At 40.2% G+C, this 24,154-nt stretch overlaps 1 protein-coding gene and 1 non-coding gene across 3 annotated transcripts in view; one reads left to right on the top strand and one right to left on the bottom strand.

Moving 5' to 3' along the window:
- Positions 1 to 23,210, top strand: part of LOC119738194 (plasma membrane calcium-transporting ATPase 2-like) — a 45,400-nt gene extending 22,190 nt beyond the window's left edge. The window contains exons 11-17 of one of the 2 annotated variants that reach the window (XM_038212949.1): positions 125 to 304; positions 1,340 to 1,534; positions 2,522 to 2,713; positions 5,489 to 5,702; positions 7,915 to 8,126; positions 9,476 to 9,760; positions 18,083 to 23,210. In XM_038212949.1, coding sequence (XP_038068877.1) covers positions 125 to 304; positions 1,340 to 1,534; positions 2,522 to 2,713; positions 5,489 to 5,702; positions 7,915 to 8,126; positions 9,476 to 9,760; positions 18,083 to 18,262 — 1,458 coding nt within the window. In that variant the 3' untranslated portion in view covers positions 18,263 to 23,210. Of the gene's footprint in view, positions 1 to 124; positions 305 to 1,339; positions 1,535 to 2,521; positions 2,714 to 5,488; positions 5,703 to 7,914; positions 8,127 to 9,475; positions 9,761 to 12,749; positions 12,831 to 18,082 lie in introns of those variants that run through there. The other variant, XM_038212951.1, reaches the window with a different exon arrangement.
- On the bottom strand, positions 2,827 to 2,899 carry Trnat-agu. The gene has a single exon. It is a non-coding gene; the product is annotated as a tRNA-Thr (tRNA).
- Positions 23,211 to 24,154: the final 944 nt, after the last annotated feature.

Below are 24,154 nucleotides of genomic sequence, written 5' to 3'. Positions count from 1 at the left end.
AGTTATAGGGTCAACGATCAAAATAGGATACATGGCACAATCTTGCGACTCAATGAACACAAACGTGTCGGCCCGCAGCTTTCGAGATCATTTTGCACGTTTTTTTCACTTCCTTGGTTCTCAGGTACCCCCAGCCATCACCCAGTGCCAGAAGGCAGGCATCACGGTGCGCATGGTGACCGGCGACAACGTGAACACTGCCCGCTCCATCGCCACTAAGTGCGGCATCCTCTTGCCGAATGAGAACTTCTTGGTAATGGAAGGCAAGGAGTTCAATCGGAAGATCAGGGATCGATTCGGCAAGGTGGGTCCGGCGTTACCCTGTGCAGTGGTTGCATTTAAAGAACCGTAGTTGTTTGGGATAATCTTGCGGAAAGGGGGGGGGGGATTTCAGAATCGCTATGGCTGATATGGAATTGCATAAACACTAACAATCGTGCTTAGAACATACACAAACTTTCAACTCGATCATGATTACGACTAAAAGTATTGCTGTGCTGTCCATGAATGAGTGCTTCCAGAGTTGTAATGACTCGAGTCAATGACTCGACTCGAGTCCGACTCGAGTCACATTTTTTTGTGACTCGACTCGACTTGAATCCCGACGGGTAAATGACTCGACCTGACTCGAGTCACTGCGAGCAAATGACTCGACTCGACTCGAGTCCCTCATCAGAATGACTCGACTCGACTCGAGGAAGGCTAATGTGACTCGAGTCACAAAAATCAGTGACTCGTTACAACTCTGAGTGCTTCACTGTACCGTGGTCAATGCAAAACAAACAAAACAGAAAAAAAAAATTGTACGAAAGCTTTGACCAATATTTATGAAATTGTTGTCTCGTTATTTGCAAGAGATCAGTTTGCAAACTCATCAAGGCCAGTTCATACTCGTCGCGAACGCGAACGCGAATTTGTGACATCGGGCAAGTTTCGCACTGCGAATTCGCAGAAGTCGAACACATTTCAAATCTGGTAAATTTCGCAGAGTATGCTTCACAACATCAAATTTCGCTTTGCATTTGCATTTGCATGCAGAATGAACCGGCCTTTAGGGCTACACTTATTCAACTCAAACAAAATAAGACATCACTTGTTCACAAATTCCATTCATATATATACATGTATGTAACTGCAATATTGAAAACATCGCGGTTTGTGTTACATATTTATAGAGTCCATTTGCAGGATGAAAAGTTGTCGGCAACTAACGCATGAGCTGCTTTCATAGTGCACTGTTTGTAAATCTCGTCAACTGAAGTCAACAATTGACATTATTAACTTGCATTGATGTTGCCTTTGTTTGTTAATACTGTACCCATAATACATGTACCTGCAGGTCCAGCAGCGTCTACTGGACAAGATCTGGCCCAACCTGAGAGTGCTGGCCCGCTCCTCGCCGACGGACAAGCACACACTGGTCAAGGGCATCATCGACAGCAAACTGACCAGCCATCGGGAAGTGGTGGCCGTCACCGGCGACGGGACCAACGACGCCCCGGCGTTGAAGAAAGCCGACGTGGGCTTTGCCATGGTGAGTTGGGGTCTGTGTTCGCCTTGCACTAGCATTCAGTTGGTGGTGACATAGAAGCCATGGCAAGTCTTAAACAATGTTCAGGCTATTCAAGATCGAAAACAACTCAGGCTGAACCGGGTTGGATCCGGAAAAGTTAAAGAATGCACCCTTTACTGTGTTATTATAAGTGAGGGAAATTGCCCATAATACTGGTTCTCAGATTTGAAGTATCATTTAACACATGACAGCACCATCTGATACTTTAATAAGGGAATAAATGTGTGTTCGGGAGGTATTATAACACTCTGTTTAAGACCGGTGGGAGTCAGGATGGGTAATTATCACCCATCCAGACTCCCACCGATCTTAAACAGAGTGTTTAATACCGACCGAACACATGTTTATTCCCATTCACAAATACCTTTTCGGTAAAAAAAAAAAAAAAAATCGGTCCAAAAATCAAAAAAAGGCAAAAACTAGACGTTGCCAACCATTTGTTCAACAATTTCACTTCATGTTTTACGAAACACCCCTCTGACTATAATATGGAATGCCCCTCCACAACTCAATAGTTTATAAGAACATTGGCGTGCGCGTTGCGCGTACTGCGCGATGTCACGCAAATCGCAGCTGGGCTGACCAGTGTAGTGTGAATTTCGGACTATGAAATACTGATTCACTGGTTGTATTGCGCATGCATACGTGAGGAATGTGAACGTTCAACCAATGAAATGTTAAAAGGAACCGGATCTCATGGGAGTCCGAAGTTCATGTGACACTGGAAAAGTGTTAAAGACCAGCCAGCCATGTCTTTATCAACTGTTTAAGACCGGCCACGTGACGGGCTCTCGACCTATAGGAATGCGTAAACTGTCTTAGGTATTTATGAATATTTTTTAATAATTTGGTTCTGTACAGCTCTGTATATGCCAGTCTGGAATTGGTATTAGTTCCTCCAACAAGTTCTTAGGAGATTTTTTCCTCATTTTTTTCCCTTCACAACAGGGAATTGCCGGTACGGACGTGGCCAAGGAGGCCTCTGACATCATCCTGACCGACGACAACTTCCGCAGTATCGTCAAGGCCGTCATGTGGGGGCGCAACGTCTACGACAGCATCTCCAAGTTCTTACAGTTCCAGTTGACTGTCAATCTGGTGGCCGTGATAGTGGCCTTCACCGGAGCTTGCATAATCAACGTAAGACTGATTTTTGTAAAAAAAAAAAAGTCTTGACTGGAATTAAGTGCCTTAATAAGGCCAAATTGAAACAAAGAAAAATCTTTTTATTTTTTAAAGTTCATCAAAGAAATTGACTGGAGCGGGGTTTGAACCTGCGACCTCCGGATTACTGTTCCGGAGCTCTACCAACTGAATTATCCAGCCCTATGTGGGTGGTATCCGCAATTTGTCAGTGTCTTTTTTCAAGGGGTGCTAGTCTGAAGCCATACACTTTTATACTCCATGTAGCCAGGGATCACGCTCAAAGTTACGATGCTAGCAACATTAGCAATGCTGCAAACCAGTAAAAATTGCAAACGGGGATCACTCAAAGAAGATACAGCTTTTTCCAATTACAAATTTGTGGTTTATTTAAAAAAAGAAAGAGTACTAAAAGTCACTACTCTGTGTTTCCATCAGGAGCGATTGTTGTAGTCGAGTCTGTCACAAATCCTCAAAAAATTCAGATGAAAGTAAAAAAAATTAACAAAAAATAAACTGTGATGCAGATATTCTTTCGTTTTTTTCTTCCACTGTTACTTGTGACTGGACTTGTGAAATGACTTGTGATTATATTTGTGACTGGAATTATGATGGACTTGACCACAACACGGCCGGGAACCATTTTGAGGGTCAACAAATCAACTCACTAATTCTGCCAACAGTGCTTTTCAAAAATCTACTGACTTTACCGCCTCACATCCATTCATCAAGGCCAATACTGCATAGCTGCCAACTATTACGATTTTTTCTTAATTATTACGAATTGTTTGTTAAATTACGAAAATACGATTTGCCAAAAAAACATTACGAATTTCCCATTTTCTCCCTAACAAAAAAAAAATACTTGTAAAGTATCGTTTTTGACCGAAAACTTCTGGCGAAATGTTGCGATAATGGATGGACTGGTGACAAGTCTAATAAGCAATGCGGTCAAGCACCTGATAGACATCAATGCAGTGTGCGCAGTGGAGTATTTGAGGACCAGACTAAAATATTTTTCAATGGTGTGCCATTTGTGTGCATCTCGTGGATGTGTGGTTGGGTGTGTGTACTGTATGTGTGAGTACTTTTCAATGACGATCGTGAGCACATTTGGTCGCTTATTGCCGGGATGAGACCCATCAGTGCGAGATTTTAATCATGGAATTTAATAAGAGTATGGTTGGAATAATTGGTAATAGAGTTTGAGTTTATCACAACGTCCAGAAAAGATAAATCAGCATGCGTTTGCAAGGTATGTTGGCAGGATATTTCTATTGCATACGGTGGCCCTAAATCATTGTGTGTAAAAACACGATACGAACTCGAAACTCAACAGTGATAGTATGCATCTAAAAAAAAAACACAATTTTTTTTTTTTTTTGGCCTACAGTACATTATTATTCACAACAAGAATGGTATGCACCTGTAAACCATGTACCTGTACTCGATGTTGGTAAAGCTGGTACATACACTTTTGATAATAGGAGTTGAAAATGACCGCGCATGTTGATTACTAATTGGGATTTTGAAAAGTTGGCAGCTATGATACTGTGAGATACCGGTACTCATCAAAGTTTGCGTCCTTGTGCTGCCCCACTTTGGAACTCCCTACCAAAGTCATGGTCCCTACTAGGGCTGTGCATCGGAACCGGGTACCCGAGCACCCAACCGGTGATGTCAGGAACCGGTTCCAGCTTGTGGAATCTGGTTACCCATAATCAACTTTGCAAATTACTTACTAACTTCTCGGACAATGAAAAGGAAAGGTTTTGAATGCCATTTGTGGGGGATTTTACAAATCAAAACCAGGCCACAGGGGAAAGCAAAACATATTTCATTTTTATGACGCTTGCGTACGTTGCAGTTTTTCACCAGCTTTATAAGTCACTGCACGCACTTTGTATCTTGCTGTATGGATGCACACAATCGACATGAACAATTTGAACAGCAACTTCCGAGATTTGAATTTTGGGCTAGGGTTACTCTAACGGATATCCGGATATCCTTTTTTTTTTTCAATCGGGTACCCGTTAATGCACACCACTAATGACATGAATGATGATCCCTTCCAATGGAATCTTTTACAATCCAAGCAAAATTTCAACGGATGTCTTCTATCTTTAAAAATTGGCTTCAATCCTTGGCTTTTCGCTCTAATTTGTAGTCCACACCTTTGAGTAGCCTTAACCTTGTTGTTCTGCTGATATCATAGAGCTATTTTAAATTACTACATGTAGAGCGCTAGCTCGATGTACAAAGTAATGCCTGATGGGTGCATCCATGTTTGTGCACAAACCTATGGAAAACTCAAATGTTGTACGGCTTTTGTACTGCTATTTGCATATCTGCGTTTGTATTCCATACCGGTTCGTCATCGAAGCCGATACGCCCAAAACCGAAACGCACGATCAGCAAATGAGCATTTCATTTTGCTCTACGCAAACAGCGCAACGTGTGCGCGTCCCTCCGCTGCAGATGCTTTTCGCCGTGACGTTTTTTGAACCGTCATCAATGCGCTTAAAGTTGTTTGCGCATCTTCTACTTGCGCGTTGCATTTAGAGTACACTTTTAAAATTCAATCCGTCTATTTTGATTGTGTTCTACAAACACGCACATAAATTCAAAATGTCTGCGCACAGAGCGGCTTTAAAGCGCCTCCGCACGCAAGAATGAGGAGTTAGCGCTCTAGTAATTTAATATAGCTCTATGGCTGATATCCATTTGAAAAAAAAAATTACTGATACATTTTTCTTATTGACCTGCTTACAGGACAGTCCGCTACGAGCCATCCAGATGCTGTGGGTCAACCTCATCATGGACTCCTTTGCCTCCCTGGCGCTGGCCACGGAGCTGCCCACCCCGGCCCTGCTCTGCCGGAAACCCTACGGCCGTACCAAGGCCCTCATCTCCAAAGTCATGATAAAATCCATCGTAGGCCACACCATTTACCAGCTCATTGTAATATTTGTCATTCTCTTTGCTGGTGAGTATTGCCTGTGCAGGGTGACCCCCCAAAAAATGCAACCCTGAAACATTTGCCTCTTTTTAAAAACGTAATCTGAGTTTTGTGTTTCGGATATCAGATTAAAGCTCAGAGTTTTTTGGTCCATTCCATTGGCATTATCATGGTTAAAGATATAGTCCATCATTTGTAATTTGTGCATTTTGTTCGTTTGAAGCAACAAAAATTTTCAAAATCTAATGAAGGATACTGAACAACTAACCTGATGAAGTTTCAGCTCAGCTTCAGCTGTATATTCCGAGAAAAGCAGCATTCTAGGATCTCAATTTCAAATCAAAAGTTGCTGAATCATGTTTTGAATTGGGCCTGAATTGCGTCTGAGACGCGTTCTCACTGAGCCGATTGCAGCTGTACGCGATGTCGCGCACTGATCCGACGAATTATAGCAACCGCGCGCGCGTGTGCGTCGTGCCAATGCTTGCGCGCGCTTCGCCGAATAACAAAACGAACTACTATTTTAAATTTTCCTACGGTGCGTCTTAAGACGCACCATTGGAAAGGCCTTCTTTCGTTGATTACTTCAAAATGACAGCTTGCCAGAAAGAATAATTTCACAGGGAGTTAAGTCCCCTTACTATCTTTCAACCAAGTATGTTTTTCAACAATAATTACGCCAGTTACTTTTCGGATGGCTGCAAATGATGGACTATAGCTTTAAGGGGTTAGCACTACCTATTTGTGCATAGCGCATTGTGTCCCAATCCGGTACAAATGAATTTGATGGAAATACCTTTTTTTTTCCCCCCAACTGAACAGGCATCTTATTCTTTTTAGTCCTATTGTAAACCTATTTAGATTCATAAATATGTCAAAATATTTAAGGAATTGCACAAATGAAAGACATTACAACAATTTGTCTTAACTGTGGTAATGCAATTGGAATGGACCAAAAAGGAGTTGTGTTACATAATTGGCATTTATTTTCCCAGCAACCTGTGCTGTTTTCATGTATTTTTTCTTCAGTATTTGAAAGAAAAACTCTCAGCTTTAATCTGATATATCTAAAGCATAATTCACATATCACGTTTTTGAAGAAAAAGGCAAAGGTTTCAGAGTTGCATTTTTTTTGGGGTCACCCTGTATATAACTAAACCTCTTACATATTCATGAGCTGGAGCCAAACTCCTACTGGGCCATTCACCATCACTTTATCAGCTGCGTTTTACTGATTCGTGCATAGAGTCGATACACGTGCACAGTCTATCACTGCGCATGCGCTTTACTAAGCGATCGTTGGAATTGTCCCATAGGTGACTGGGGCATTGAATTCGGGGACTGCTGGCAATTCTGCAGGTTGTGGGTTTGATTCCAGCCTGGGGTTATGGTGCGTTCCCTTGGGCAAGGCACTTTGTCGCTCATTGCTTCTCCACCCAGGAGTAAATGGGTACCTGTGAGGGCAGAGATGGTTATTGTGATTGATTTAGCTGCTTTGCACTGAAATGGCGGCATCGAGCTGTATACTCCCCAGGGAGCTGAGATTGATGTTGAAATGTTTCTATGGCCAGTGAGCAGGGTAATAATGAGCACCAATACTGCTGGATACGTGCACTTTAAAAATACACACTATTATACGTGTAAAGGTACCACTAAGGAGACACGTTGTCGTAATTTCTTCGCACGATGGGAGACATCGGTTATTAGTGAGACATTTTCATGTCTCCCTAATGTCACAGCCCCCCTTTAGAGGCACAATTTTATTGTTGCAACTAGATTATATTTGTTGCTCGTGGTCTAATTAGTAAACATACCAACATTTGTGGAAAAAGGACAAGGGAATATTGGGTTAGGGCACATTTAAGTTTGAAAATCTGTGTGCACAAGTCTATGGGGAATTCTCCCAAGTGTCCAATCCAGGGTAATAATTATAATTATAATTATTGTTAGCTCGCTCATGCGAACATTATCCTAGCTACGTGAAAAGATGGTGGTCCATGCACAAAAGTGTTTTGCCGAAATTACTGATGAAACTCAAAATGTTTGTGCATCTGTATGAAAATATGCTAACATGGTTCATTTCTGGTAAATTGTCTTCACTAGCTTACTACTAATTTGTCTTCAGGTTTCAACCTATTCGGACTTTGATACTTAAAAAAAAAACAGCCTTGAGCAGAACACTCTTGCTGAAAACTTTCACCTGATGTACAATTTCTTTGTTGATTGTTTGCCCTTCCAGGCCCGTCGTTATTTAACATAGAGGACGGCAAGTCCGGCGGCCCCACGGGAGCCCCCACGGTCCACTTCACCCTGATCTTCAACACTTTTGTCCTGATGCAAATCTTCAATGAAATCAACGCCCGCAAGGTGCACGGCGAGCGCTTTGTCTTTTCCGGAATCCACACCAACCCGGTGTTCCTCGTCATTATCATTGGCACGCTAGTAGTCCAGGTAGGTAGAACATACCGTGAAACCCTCTTTTAAAGCTATAGTCCATCATTTGTAATTAGTGCATTTTGTTCGTTTGAAGCAACAAAAGTGTTCAAAATCTAATGAAGGATACTGAACAACTTACTTGATGAAGTTTCAGCTCAGTTTCAGCTTCATATTCCGAGAAAAACAGCATTCTAGGATCTCAATTTCAAATCAAAAGTTGCTAAATCATGTTTCGAATTGTTTTGAATTGCAGCTTTACGCGATGTTGCGCACTGATCCAACAAATTATAGCAAGCGCGCGCGCCTGTGCGTCGTTCCAATGCTTGTGCGCGCTGCACCGAATAACAAAACGAACAACTAATTTAAATTTTCCTACGGTGCTTCTTAAGAAGCACCGTTGGAAATGCCTTCTTTCGTTGATTTCTTCAAAATGAGAGCTTGCCAGAAAGGATAATTTCACAGGGAGTTTAGTCCCCTTACTATCTTTCAACCAGTATGTTTTTCAACAATAATTACGCCGGTTACTTTTTTGGATAGCTGCAAATGATGGACTCGGGCTTTAAGAGAAAAACCCGAGTACAGAGCTTATATTCGGGTATTTGCCGGAGATGTACCAGGATTTCAGAACACCCTCAAGTTATTCACTGCTGTTCAGCAAGCTGGCATGTTGGTGTGTTTGGCTGCCCATACATCAACCATATATGCAGCTGGAAGAGTGTTTTCGGATCGTTCTAAATGTGTCAGGTTTTTTTTTTTAATAGTGTAACAATTACAAAAATGTAAGAAAAGGGCTTCCAAAGTATCCATGCACAATTTGAGGTATGGAGTGCCATTTCATCATGTGGTGAAATTGCTTGATAACTGGGACCAGACCAAAAAAAAACCAGGCATACATATCTTAGTTTTGCACTTATGGCCTTTATTTTTACATCACATAAAAGAGTAAGAAGGCACAACCTTTACTCACAACACTTTTTGGTTTTAATAACTCCTAGGCAGTGAATTATCTGGGTTGAAAAAAAGTGAGTTTTCAACTTGTGGCCCATTTTTCACACTCTATAGTGATTTCCGCATGACTGAGCAAACAATTTGGTCCTGGGGAGAGCCAAGTCAATAAACAATGTGGTAAGGAAAGGGGTAAAACTGAAAATTAATGGCCAAAGTAATACTGTAGTGTTAAAAAAATTCCTTCCCCTCCGCCTTCTCTTTCCCCACGCCCCCTTCTCTTTCCCCACGCCCCCTTCTCTTTCCCCACGCCCCCTTCTCTTTCCCCACGCCCCCCTTCTCTTTCCCCACGCCCCCTTCTCTTTCCCCACGCCCCCTTCTCATTCCCCACGCCCCCTTCTCTTTCCCCACGCCCCTAGGTCTTGCTGGTGCAATTTGGTGATGTCATCTTCAGCACCAAGGGCCTGACCTTGGACGAGTGGCTCTGGTGCCTCCTCTTCGGCATCGGCTCCCTAGTCTGGCACCAGGTCATCCTGACCTTCCCCACCCACTGGATGCCCAACCTGGCCTACGGCCGGGGCGGCACGGCCGAGCAGCTGCCCAGCGTGACGGAGATGGACGACGTGGACCGCGGCGACTCGCGGGTTGAGCTCAAGAGGGCGCAGATTCTCTGGATGCGGGGGCTGACCCGACTTCAACAACAGGTGAGGATCGTTGCTTTGTGGGCCCAATTTGTTTTTCTCCCCCTTAAACCAGATCATACTTCATGTGACTGTGAAGCGAAGTTGACGTCACCAAACATTCAGCAATATTCTATGATGTTGTTCAACGCTTTCCAGGCTAAGTTTTTTCCTTGTTTTAATGACTGGTTCATACTCCCGTTTGCTTGCTTCAGGTATAAGCCTTTAGTCTTTCGTCAGTTTTTCCCTCGCATTTTCTGTCCTGTATGTTTTTGTACTTATTGTTGAGTCAAAATGCACTAAAAGTTAAGTCTTTATAGTTTGTAGGATTTCATTTTTTTATTATTTATTATTATTATTTTACTTTTTATTTTTTACATTAAATTTTTTTTGTGTTGTCTTTTATCTACTGAATAATGGTTAGGTTCAATTCTCAACAGTATTTGGTCGAACAGAGATATTTTGACTAAAGCAGGGTTTGAACCCACCACCTTTAGTAGAGCAACTGGTGTGACATTTCAGAGGTTCTGGGTTCAAATCCATGCATTAAAATTTCTCTGGGCAACCTCACATCAGTAGCTTTCTTTCCCCAAAACTACTAGAAATTTGTCATTGATAATGCAGCTTTTTTTAACTTTATATTTCACTATTTTAGCGAGAATTAGAAAATTTTGAACTCATAGAATTCTTTGTGAAGAGGTTTCTCAACAGAAAATTACCGGTATATAACTTTGACAACCAGGCGTATTGTCCAGTCTACTCTTCACTGTTCAATTTTAGTCCTTATCTTTTTTCAAAGTTAAAAAGAGTAGGTTCGTGTACACGCAAGGTCCAAAAATATTTTCAGAGTACAAGCAAAATTTGAATTGTTTGTCATTCTCGCACTCACTTTGAAATTGTTGTCTTTTTGGTTACAAGTGTCAAAACACTCGATGTACTACTAACATTGCACTTTATACATAACATGTAGCACACACCGCGTATGGTGTGCACTCTTGTGCTTTGCAACTTCTCTGTCTTTTTTTTATTTTTGGTTTTTGTTTTGGTCTCAAAAAGGCACTTTACGTATCGCCACTTTTTCTCTTGACACAATGGAAGTTGTTCCTCATAATGTTGTGTTGGAGGAGTGATTGTGGCAATACCTTATCTTTATGTCACCTAAATGTTTAAGGAGTTTTAAACACGAAGCCACTTCCAAGAACTTATACATGTAACTAAGAAATCACTTTTTGTAAGTATTTTTACGAAAGAAAACTCTGGCCAGAAACTCTGGTGCTGAATGTCCGCTTCATATTAACCTGTCTGCCCAGCGGGGCATTTTTCCCCACGTGCATGACGTGTTTATGAAATAAATGAAAGTGAAGTTGTGGCAAACGATTTATACTGACAAAACATTGTAAGGCTTGGTTTAGATAAAAGGAAAAGAAAAGAAAAATCTTTAATTTCTAACTTCATCGTAAATGACTTTACATGTAAGTTTGCCAGTATACCTGTACATGTACTGGTCTGCTATTTGTGACTGTGACTTAAGCTTGTGTTGTGTACATGTATGATGTCAGTTAAAGTCTTATTGTGCACTGTATGTCGTCTGTGTGTGGCGTTGCCAAAAAGTGTACATGTACATGTACGTGGTTGTTACGGTAAAGTTGTTGACTTGAATGTTGAATATATAGTTTGTGAGATGATGTTCACCGCCACGTTTGGTATACTGGTAGGTTTTCGCTGGTTATTTAAACACTTATAGAACAATACTTTTTCATTGTACAAAATCGCAGAGCTCGATTAAATTAACAGCATTAAAATGAATGACAAAAACACGACTTTGCTTTATCAATTAGAATTAGAATTACTGGTAGAATGCCGCACATGAAATCTACTGGTGGATATTTGAAATGAAATCTACTGGTGGATATTTGAAATGAAATCTACTGGTGGATATTTGAAATGAAATCTACTGGTGGATATTTGAAATGAAATCTACTGGTGGATATTTGAAATGAAATCTACTGGTGGATATTTGAAATGAAATCTACTGGTGGATATTTGAAATGAAATCTACTGGTGGATATTTGAAATGAAATCTACTGGTGGATATTTGAAATGAAATCTACTGGTGGATATTTGAAATGAAATCTACTGGTGGATATTTGAAATGATATCTACTGGTGGATATTTGAAATGAAATCTACTGGTGGATATTTGAAATGAAATCTACTGGTGGATATTTGAAATGAAATCTACTGGTGGATATTTGAAATGAAATCTACCGGTGGATATTTGAAATTGAAATTAAAAATTGAGCACGGGATGTTGTGGAATGAAATTAAAGTATTATTCCAGGGATTTTTGTGTGATAGAAGTGTTAAAATATGCTGAAAAACCTATTTAATGTTACTATCGGTACTTCCCAGTCTGTGTAAAACTTTCCAAAAGGCAGTACTTTAATTTTTTTTTTTTTAATTTTAAGTATTTTGGACATAGGATTTCAATACTGCAGTCTCAAAAGACAGTTGTAGTGCTTATGATGTGTCTATTTTATCTCTGTATTTCTCATTCAGTTAAACGAAAAATGTTTAGCAGAATGGAAGTCGAATCAGTCTTGAAACAGTTGTTTCCAAAATGTTATATTTTTGTTTGTTTTGGACATTTGAATGGTTGTACTGTGTACATGTGACGTGTGCATATAAATAGGTGACTTGTTACATGTACATGTAATTGATGTCCAGTGCAGGTGTCATCCTCTCCCTACGGTCTCTCTGGATGTTGTCACATGACTGTCACATGACCTGTCACCTGACAGACTTACGTGTACCAGACCTTCTGAAAGTTGTCGTCTGTCAAAGAAAATGTCCGTACTCACATGTACTTTAACCGTTCATGTTTGTTACTGGGCATTGCGTCGGCCATTCTTTCACCTTGTTGGTTTTTGGACTTCCCCCGATTTCCAAATTTTTTTTTTGATTTGTTCTTATCTCACGCTGTGCTATCCTTCGTGGTCAATTTGCGCTGGAAGTCCCGTGCTGTGAGTAGCATAAACTGCCTTTCATCTTCCCTCCTCTTTGCTGTGATCGGATTGTGAAAGTTGTTGTCCAATTAAGACCCGACGCACGAAGAGAAGATTTTTTTTTTTTTAATTTCGGATTTCAGTGTTGTAACAAATCCATCCCATCTCACCATCGCCGGCTGCCTGTACCTCCCTGTTTTGTCATCAGCAAAAAAAAAAAAGTTCATTCATCATTTCATTCATCATTGCATCGAAATGTCGTGATCCATCATGCTGCAATCATTCATTGTACTGTCATGCTTTGTTTCATCGTTGTTTGTTTTCATGGTGCTCTGTTTACATTATACCACTTGCTGGCTATTGTGTCGTGACTCTGTGAATCATGCACGGGAGTTTAGTTGATTTTTTTGTATATTTTTGTTTTTATTTGGTTCTTCGGTCGTTGTCGCTGCGCTGATTTCACACATCTGCAGGATCACATTGTGGTCACTCTCCCATGCTGTTAATGTTGTCATATGCGTGTGTGCATACATACTGTACGTGTTCATGAATCTCTTTGTGCAGGCAGTTATGTGAACACAGACCTGGGACTTAAGGGTTAGTGCTGTGTAGTTACACAAGAGTCCTCATTTTGTTGGAGCACTCAAAATTACAGCGCCCTCCTTTTTTTTTTTATAAACACCCAAAAGTGAATGCACATTTTGGGCCTTTTGAGGAATAAAGCATTTTTGACTCGCAGATAGAGGCATGTTTTGACCCCTCTTCGGTTGAATATTCAAAAATCTTTCATCGCTTCCCCGAATGATATTTCCCCTGTTGAATATTCAAAGTTACATCACTGTCTGTTGGCTTGACTACAGGATACCAAATGGCTGTTGTCCAACCAGATTCGATCACTCAAAGGATTCACTGAAGGAATGACATCTTAATGCATATTCATCATACACATGTATTTCTGTGACGCTTGAATACAATCAGATTCACAGAGGGATGTTCCATAATATGGTTTGCAGCCTACTGAATATTCATGACGCAATCCATCTTAAATGAACATGTATTTGATCCATCCTTGAAAGAGATGCCCTACTTAAACTAACTGTCCCAAATTGAAAGTAAACAAACTAAAATACGTAGCAATCAAATTACACTTTTGAAAAATTCATGTTGTTTTTGATGCAAAAACTAACAAACAAAAAACACCCCCCCCCAAAAAAAAACCCACCTTTTTTTCTAAAACAAGTAAAATGGAAGATGAGTTTCTATTTCCAAAGTGGTTTAATTTTGCCCCTGTTAATGGCCTTGCACAATACATGCAATAATTTTGAGTCCCATTGAAGTTTTGATTAAAGAGTGCTATTTTCGAATTGCAAAATGAACAATTAAGCTTTTTCCCCTCAACATCAAAATCAATACTTTTAAAAAACCGAGCAAAATTTTTGAAGAGAAATGACCTTCATTTAGAGAGGTCTGAGTGCAGCACTAATCCATCCAGTTGCCCGTCCTTCTGTTAGTTATTCCTGTCATGTAGGATAGCTTGTCACAAAATACTGTGTGCATCCTCCATTATTTTTAGTATTTTGGTTTTGGTATGAGTAGGAGGAGGCATGAGATTTACATGTAGGTTTGTTGCCTGATACACCCTGATTGCCTGTGTAGTTATGTTGATGGACTTCCTATTTAGTTTTCTTCAAAAGTTGCACGGTAAACATGTGGATATGATTGCCGTGTTCGCAATCTAGTTTCCCGGTGATTTTTTTTTTTTTTATTATTATTATTATTTTTTTTTTTGGTCCAAGCATCCTGTATTTTTTTTTCCACTTTAGCCTGGAGTAGGTTTGGCTGTTGTACAGTCATTGAGTATGTTGTGGGAAAGTGATGTGGAAAAGCAGTAGTTTTGCAAAGAGTGTTTTAAAGCGTCTTTCTGCACCAGCACTGGACTAACTCATCACCATGTGGGTATGCATGTGTTGAAGTAGATAATATGTTGTTGGTTTAAGTTGTAGGCTGCATGGGATGATTATCAAAACTGCATTGCCTGGGTATCTGGCAAGCAAATTTAGGGGCCTTTTATGATTTCACCGATTCTACAAAAATGCACCGACATGATATCTTTGCATCAATTAGAAAAGACCACTTCGGCTTGCTCTGAACAACGATCCACTCTGGAAAACTGACTAGCTCTCACTGTAAACTGCAACTGAACAAAGGCATTGCCTGGAACCAGGATTTGAACCTGCGACCACCAGATTGCCGCTCCGGTGCTCTACCAACTGAGCTATTCAGCCGCTAGTTAGCGGTTTCCAATTACTTGTCAGTGTCCTTGTTCCAGGGCCCTAGTCGGAAGCCATAAACCTGATGCCATGCAGCCACGGATCACGCCCTAATTCACGACGCTAGCAGCATTCAGGTCCGTCGCCAGCCCTGAGCGTCAGGGGTGGGCCATAGTACCAACTAGAGGGGCCCACCATCATAAAAATACAAAAATAAACATGTATGGCTTTTGCTGTTGGGGGGGGGGGGGCCCAATTGGTCGCCCCCTTTGGCGACGGGCCTGGCAACATTAGCAATGCTGCAAACCCGGAAAATGACAAATGGGGATCACTTAAAGAGGAAACAATCTTTTTTCTCTCACAAATTTCAAACCACAAAGGGAAACTGACTATAGGTGCATTGTATTAATTTTGAATTTGAACTAAGAAATTGAAAGGAGCATCCTAGTTTCTCCGAACTCAAAACTCTATTTCACATATTAATACATTCTTAGTTAAAATGTTTAGGTTGGAGAGTGCTTTTGGAAGCTGTTGAAAACACCTTCAGTATAATTGCATGACATTTTTGTATGTTGTTTAATATCATTTTTCATCTTTTTGAAAATGTTTGTCATATTACAAACATGCAGTACAATATTTCCATGATAAGTTTTTGAGTTTAACTTTCGTTCTGTTATGAGTATATTTTATCCCGCCGAGGCATTTTTTTACGTGGTGACATCCCCCAAAAAAATGCTGGACAATTTTTCCTTGGAATTTGGTCAAGCACTTTTCACCTTCATAAAGTGCAAAAGTATCTGATTTCTTTCTACTTTTGTTTCCATCATATACACTGTCGATGTTTTTCCTTGCTCAGTTTTAATGTCTTCTTCTTTGCTTATCTTAACCTTTGACCTGTAAACGTCCCATAATCCGCCTCGTTCCAAAACTTGGCAACCGTTCATAAAGGTAAAGTAATCTTTTCTCAGTCTCAACTGTGCACCAGACCTAACACAAACCACCACCACTAGGTTCCAGAAGCTGGATTTGCATGATTTGTTTAAAAAAGACAAAGAAACAACATTTTGGTTCCGACAAGTTTTAGTTTATCCTGTGTTGATTGGTCCAAAGAAATTCATAATAAGAAGTTTTGAAATCCCATTCCAGTGAAAGTCTGATTCCCAACCCCCCACTACACACCAAACCAATGTGTATGGTACCCTGTACCCCCATGCAAACCAAACACACCAATGAGTCTTTGCAAGTTGTGGCCCAGTCTGACCCCCACTGTATGGTGCCCAGTCCCAACCCAATCAGAAAACACCAGTTTAACAGTAGTGTGTCAAAACCCTGACTAAAATTTTGACCCAGTGTTATGTATGGTACCCTGACCCCACACAATCAAAACACACCAGGTGGACTGTCAATATTCCTACACCCGGTGTAACTCCCAATGTATCGTACCCTGACTCAACACAAGCAAGAAGCACCACTTAACGAGTCGGATCCTTGTCTCAGAGAATGGCACTTTGCACAGTCTTGTCGTCTCTGTATGACACGATGCGAACGTCTTTCTAGTCTACCACAAATAGTCATCCACTTTTACACAGTACATGTACATGTTTACCCCGACTGTCACAAGCAACACACGATTTTCCTTTTTTTTTTTTACAAGAGTACGGTAGATTGCCTGGGCCACTGAGTAAGAGGGATTCAAATGTTATTACCCGCAACTGCATGGCAGGCATATTCCAAACTGTTTACATTTGATTAAACACTGCACTGAAGTTAAATTAATGTGCGGTACCATGGGTGTAGCAAGGTCATTTTTATTGTGGGGGTTAATATTTTCTGAAAAGGGCATTCTCACATCTGTGCTGAAATGTAGACCGGGGGGGGGGGGGGGGGCTGTTTAAAACAGTATGCAAGAGTATGCAAACTAACGGAAAATTAAAGGGTACTTGTTCAGAAAAAAAGGGCACTCACTCAAAACAAAAAAGGGGCACTCGTTAAAAATATTGGGGGGGGGGAATGCTAGTAAAAAAAAGGGCTCTTGAACAGAAATGGGCAGTCTACAGTTACATAATGTTGGGGGGGGGGGTGTATTGCTCTGTGGCCATATTTGGCACCCTGTGCAAATGAACAGCCTTGCATTCAAGGCTAGTATATTGCCCGAAATTACAGCCAATGGTGGCGTCTAGAATGAATACCCAAAAACTGAGCTCAAAATATCGAAATAATCATTAATACTGGAGGAAAGGTGAAGTGAAAAGGTTTACAATTAAGTGGGGAGAGCACACTTCATAAAAACTACATGGTTAATATCTCACAGGGTTGGGGAAGGGTTCAGATCGGTTGCAAACTAGGAATTTTCCTAAAATCCTTAACCTTCTTTTCCCAATCGTGCATAATCTGGTAAATCCCCCATTGTGGATTTTGAAGGATTTTGTATGATTTAGTGTTTAAAATTTCTAATTCAGTGTGGACCTTGCATGATCAGTTTGAATTCTCAACTACCCGGTACATGTAAAGTTAACACCCCAATATACCTATGGAGCAAACCAGTTAACATTACCCGCCGTGTGTAAACGAACAAAGCAGTTTTTGTTGTGGAAAATTTGCATCACTAACTGTAGTGTTTTCATAAAAATGCATGCACCTTATCGAAAGGGTAGCACTTCATAATCCTGTGTTGATTGAAAGAAATATTGATATTAATCTCTTTTTTTTAATTGCCCAGAGGCCCGCTGATCGTTTTCTCCATTCCTAATTTCCTCTGTCTTTTTCCAGTCTTCGCTTTGTTAGAAACAGCGTAATTGTTCTTCTTTCTCGTGTCTGTTTGACGTCATCAATCAATGTGTAGTGCTGCCTTTTTATCAGTTTATTTCTCAGTCTTTGTGTCCTGTTTCACATGGACCTTACTGCCTTTTTCATTTCTTTTCCCCTTTTTGTGTACATCCTGATTTCTTTCCAGTACAATGCCATTTCTTATCTTGAGTTGACCCAGTATATTCCTTTGTGCAGGCCAGTTGTCTGTCTTCAGCCATGGATCGTTTCTAATTCTTTTTTTTTTTTTACCACCCCTTTGTCCAGATTCGAGTTGTCCATGCCTTCCAGTCAGGGGTGAATCACCGCATCGAGCGCAAGAGCCTGAGCAACTCAGTCCACGAGTTTATGGCCCCGCCCATGGACGAGTACGACATTGAGCACACCAAGAAGGACGAGGACAGCGCCCCCACGGTATCGTTCCACAGCGTAGAAACCACGTTGTAGACGTAACGCAATGGAGCGACGGGCAACTCGGCATTCTGGAAAAAGACACAAAACGACCTCTGGCAACTGGTGCACGACCTGCGGCACCAGAACGTGACCTCTAAAGCTTGCATCTGAAGATTGACTTGTAAAACGACCCGGATATGACCTCGAGTGCTTTGCGAAAAAGCGTGACTTTGGGGAAAACGACCTCTGGCATGGGTTAATGACATGTGACATGACCTCTGATGCAGGTTGTGACATTGGAATGACCTCTGTCAAGAAACACCATCCGAACATGCGAGATGACCTTTGATCTGGGAAGGTCAGAGGTCACATCAAAATACACAGAGCAGCTTGGGCGTGCAGTTAGTCGTTTCTACCTGGACCAGAAAACATTTCTTTAGTAAGATTGACACAAAAGGAGAAGTTTGATGATGAAAATTGTATAATGAATGAAGCCGCAATATGAGTAATTGTAAAATATCTGTGGTTATAAGGTGTGTACATGTAGGGCTTTGCTTGACGTAAAGATTGGAGTTTGCAGTGATCAGAAGTTTAGAACGTCTTGGAATAATTGTGCACGCGTTAGGGATTTGCAAAGGGCAAGAGGACTGGTTCTAGGTTTGCAAATTTTGTAAATATATTCTTACGACTACTGTGCTGCCATGTCCAAGAGTGCGGATGGTAGCCGAGGGTGTTAGTCTGGTGCCTGTAGCATTGTACATAGCAGGACGCTGTCTTTCAGTCTTGGATGCAAACAAAAACGCTAAACAGAGGACAAACTTATCACATTGAAAGAAACAAATCACGATGTGGCCATGTCAGTATCGGAAAACCGTTTTTAAAATCTTAATGATAAATATCGTGTTAGTCTGGCGAACTGCTTTCCTTTTTCTTCTACAGGTGTTCATTAGTAATCTTCATGGAACAATTGTAGTCTAGGTAACTTTTTTCTCGTGGCCGTAGTGGAATCGGCTTTAGTGTAATGCTGTGAAGAAATTTTAGCACAAAAAGTTGACTGTAAAAATTGTGGGAAACACCGCTATCGCCTTTTTGTTTGGGTCGATATCTTGATGCGTAGTAATACTAGGTTTCATGCTACAGATTACATCCCATGATCCCTCAGTATTTAAATTGTTTTCTTTTATATGGGTAGCTTTGACAAAAAAGAAAAGAATAGACTCTGCCTAACACTAGTGTTACATACCTTGTTGCATGCTTTTAAATTTCTTTAAACCCTGCCGATGCAGTTACGTTTTTATTGTTTTTCGGCCATAAAAAATAAATAATTGCTTAGATTGTAAAATGTCATCAGGATGAAGTGTATTTATAAATATTTCCAGGTGCTGTTAGATTATTTGCCCAATACTAGTGATCATGATTGAGATAGAAAGAAAAAAAAGAAGTCAAAATTTGCTGTAAAATAAAATAAAAAGAGAATCATGTAGACTTAGTCAGAAAGTTGGGCACACGATAGGCTAGGTTTGTAATATCACTTAATTACTTGCAAAAATGGTATTTGCCATGAAACTTCTTTGCACAAACTTTTGCTTTTTTATATACAAGTATAAATAGTTTTATTTTATCCTAAGTATGTGAGTGGGGTTTGGAGGATTTTTTGTTGTGGTTGTGGGGTGGGGTGGGGTGGGGTGTTAGTTTCTTGTTTTTGTGCGGAGAATTCACTCGACATTGTACATAACATTTCATTCGTGTTGTGACACGACTGCATTCCTGTAGGACTATACCACTGCTTTTACTGCAGACATTTTTGCGGTGTGGTTAAAAAAAAAATTAGACGAATCAAGTCAAGTCGTTTGTTATTTAAAAAGCAGAAACCTACTTGTTAAAGTGTGATAGTGTAACGGACCTCAAATGGGGGATGGGGGGGGGGCATTTGTTTGAGAATAGTTAACAATAGATGACCCTTTAACAGTTGGTGAGAAATGATTGTAATAGTTGCATATTAGCCACAACATAAGAAAAACCAGCCCATGTCATATCTAAGCAGAGATATACACGCCATATCTGTTCAAGATCGACATACTTCTACACTGATAAATCTAGTGTGTCTTTGTGCCAGATGGCAACTAGGTTAATGTGGTAATTAACAATGCAGAAATACAGTTTCCAATGGATTTTTTTTTTTAGATTTGTTGAATGTAGCACGTGAAAATTCCCTAAACAAATCAAGTTTATTCAAATATTAAGTACCCTTCAATGTGCATTTTTCAGGGTAACACTATATATCAGTTACTGTCAGGTGATATAAAAGAATCCATTTGAATTGTGTGTTATTAGCAATTGTAAAGAATGTACAGTTTTGCAATTTGCATTTTGGTAACAAATACTGAAAACCATATTTTCGGTGTAGTGGGCTATGTCTTTGGGTTGTGGGGCCAGTGCAGTATTTCTGGTGTCTACTTTTCGAATGCTGTCCGATCCATGCAGAGAAACCATGTTGACATGGAGCAAAAAAAAAAAGTGGTTGGACATTTGTACACAAGCACATAAGGCTTGGAGTGGACCCAGATATAGGGTGGCCCCTCAAAACGTCTGAACCCCTTCCATTGCGTCTTGATCATTGCCATCTGGGTACTACACCAAGATGGCACCAGCGTGTAAATATTGCAGTGGGCTAACTACAGTTAGTCACATGAGACGTGTTTGCATAATACACGCTCGTGACATTTCAACTTATCCGCATTTTTCTAGTTGCGTCTTTTTTTTCTGCTCAAGAAAATTTGTCGTTAATAATGTGCAAATCTGTAACATGTAACACATTGTGCATTATAAGTGTGGATCGACCTCTCGTGAGCATTTTGTGATCAGAAACTCAAACAAAAATTCCCACAAAGCCCTTTTTCGATTGTCTAACAAAAGTAGTCTGCCAACCATATCTTAGACAGTAAATGCTGCTATCAGCAATTTTAATCAATTTTCAAGTTTACTAATGTAAACTAACATTTTGAGTATGATGTACAAATTAAAAAGAAGAAAAACAAAACTACACGTGGTTTTGACTGTAACTATTTATACAACCAATGTATGGTTATTACAAGTAGGTTTTTGTTTTCAGTGATTATTGGAAATAGCGTTTAGTGTGGAGAACATTTTCAATTGTATGTACATATTATTGAAAAGGGTTGCCATGGCGGCCTACATATCTTCCTGGCATTTGCCGGTTGTTTTAGGGTTTGTTTCAATTTTGAACATTGATGGAGAAAAAAAAAGACGCTTGTACTATTATAAATATAAATATATAAATATTAAACGACGGCGCTTTTTGAGCTTGTACGCAACACAGTGTTTTCCCCTTATACTAACGGTTATCACACTGCTGTGTGAATTGAATTTTCTGATAGTAGGATTGAAATGAAATTATTAATCTTTAGTTTCTAAAATTGATTCAAGAAAATATGCATAGTGCGGATTTCGGGAGAGCGCCTTTCTTTGAATTTCGTTTTCAGCGTTTTTGTGGTCTTTTAATTTGCGTCGTTTTTTTTGGTTATATTCAGCATTGTTCACAAACCATCGTGCATGTAGAGTATGGAATAGCCGGTTGCACACAAGCATCTATGATATTCACGCAGATTCTGCGATTAATTGCGCAAAAGGAGGCTCCATCTTGACCGCCAGATTCTGACCATTCAGCGGGCGCCTTCTATTGGGTCTTCCGTAACCCGCTGTTGGATTACAAAAAGACATGGCAGCCAAATTGACCAATTAACAGCTTAGTCCACATTTCTGATCGAAATGACGTCACAATTTCTAAAGTCGACTCCGATTGGCTGGCGCGCGGTCGCATAAAATTTGCATGTTAGGATATATATCAGATATTTGTTGTGTGGCTGTGCACACCTGAATGTCTGATCCCCTGACTACGCGCATGCTGCTGGTGTTAAATATCAACATCACGAGGTGGAACATTGTTAAGACCAAATCTACCAGTCTGTGCTAATGCGACAACCTAACAAATGCCTCGGACAAGTTGTTAACAAATTTATCAGCAGTTTACTTCGTTGATGGCATGGTTTGACACTAATGCTTGAAAAACAATTTTTGTCGCAATATTTTTTTTTTTACGATGCTTCACTTTTTGTTTGCCAAAAACCCCCGGCTTTGAATTTGGCCCCATGCCTTTTTGGTTGCGATTTAATGAACACACAGTCCTTGTCAATTTGTATGATGATGCATGTGGCATAATACTGCATGGGGCATCGTACTGATGCATATTCATGACTGATTTAAAACATTCATTTGAATATTCACGAGATGAATGATACTCATGACTCGGCTCATAATCTACCTCTGGAACCGTTAGGGTTCCACACACACATAAAAAACAATCCCTGTTATCCCTTTTTCCCCCCGCTTGCAAAATGCAGTAAGCGCTCACAATTTTTGCTCTAAACTGTAGGTAGATTTGAAATGTATAAATTTTCGACATGTTGGAGTTGGCGGATTTAGTCGTGGCAGATGTAAAAAATAAATGAATTACATTCAACTTTCAGATGCAATTGATGTGTTGTTTCTAGTGTAGTATAGTGTACTTGGGTTTCGTTTTTAGTGTGATGCAGATCTGAAGGGAAAAAAATGAATTCAGCAATCGCATCTGTGAATAAAAATCTAGGCCTCTTGCACAGAAAAGTTGGTTGCTATTTAGTTGATTTAGTTTTCGTTTTTTATTTCTCATTTTGCTGTTGTATTTTTTATTCCTTCGGTGGTTCACGTATCCTACATACGAGGTGTATTTATTTGTATCGTGTATATGTTTGATTATCCTTTGTTATTTTTCTATGATTATTTTGTAATTTCTATACATAGCCAAAGTTATATCCTTAGTGTGATTTACAAGTTTATTGCAATTAAAAAGACAAAAGCCCGAAACTTAGATTTTACTTTGTAGTAAATTTTTTTGAAATCCGATGTTTAAAATGAATACAAGTTGCAGTTGTTTAAAAAGGATTATTACCTGGTTTCGGGTTGTGAGTTTCTGTTGTGTTTTTGGTCTGTTTGTCCCATTTTCGTCATTGTTTGTCTGTCTGTCTCCCTGCCTGTCAATCGGTGGTTGTCTGGCTGTGTGTCCGGTTCCCATGAACTATGGCCTCCCTGACATTTCAACTGTATTGTTCATCCTCCGTCCTCCACATTTTGGTCCCAACCACCACCACTTTCCTTGTTGGAACACCACGTCACCGTTTTCACGAAGAGCCACGTATGTCCAAAATTACAATTTTCATTATTTTGCATTGAAACAATGTACTTAACCATTTTGACGTGTTTCTGAAAGCAAAACATCATTAATTTCTAAGTTACATTAATGTTGCAAGGGACAAAAATCTCGATAAATGCATTTTGCGTTTTCACGAAGAGCCACATACATTTTGGCCCTTTGAACGCGTACAAAACCCATTGCACGGAAATACGTAAAAGTAGAGAAAATGAGATTTGCGTTTTCACGAAGAGCCACATATCTTTGTCACATTTCAGCTGCGCGCGCGCGCTCACGCGCGCCTATGGAAATACACGTTGAACAAAAAGGGCCAATATCTCGAAAACCTGAATTTGCGTTTTCACGAAGAGCCACATATCTTTATTGATTAATTTTCACTAATTAACTGTGTATTAAGTCTTATTACCGGTTCATGTAAAACTTCAGCTCTCGTAGAATCGTGTGATGGTTTTCTTGCTGCACAAAGTTGTTGCAAAGTGGTATTTTTTGCAGTTTAAAAGTATGAGAAACTTCTTTTGCGATTATATCGAAAACGCCTTTTCTTCAAAATCCACATATGTGGCTCTTCGTGAAAACGGTGACGACCAGTGGTACAGGCGTGAGTTGTGCAAGATGAAGTAACGCGCGTCCTATCCTCCAAGGCCCCGTTCCGCCCCCTGCCCCGCCCCCCCCCCCTG

The sequence above is a fragment of the Patiria miniata genome, unplaced genomic scaffold (genome assembly GCF_015706575.1).
Source record: "Patiria miniata isolate m_02_andy unplaced genomic scaffold, ASM1570657v1 HiC_scaffold_3, whole genome shotgun sequence".
Taxonomy (NCBI): Eukaryota; Metazoa; Echinodermata; class Asteroidea; order Valvatida; family Asterinidae; genus Patiria; species Patiria miniata.
The sequence above is the reverse complement of the archived record's forward strand: the minus strand, read 5'-3'. Positions and strand labels throughout refer to the sequence as shown.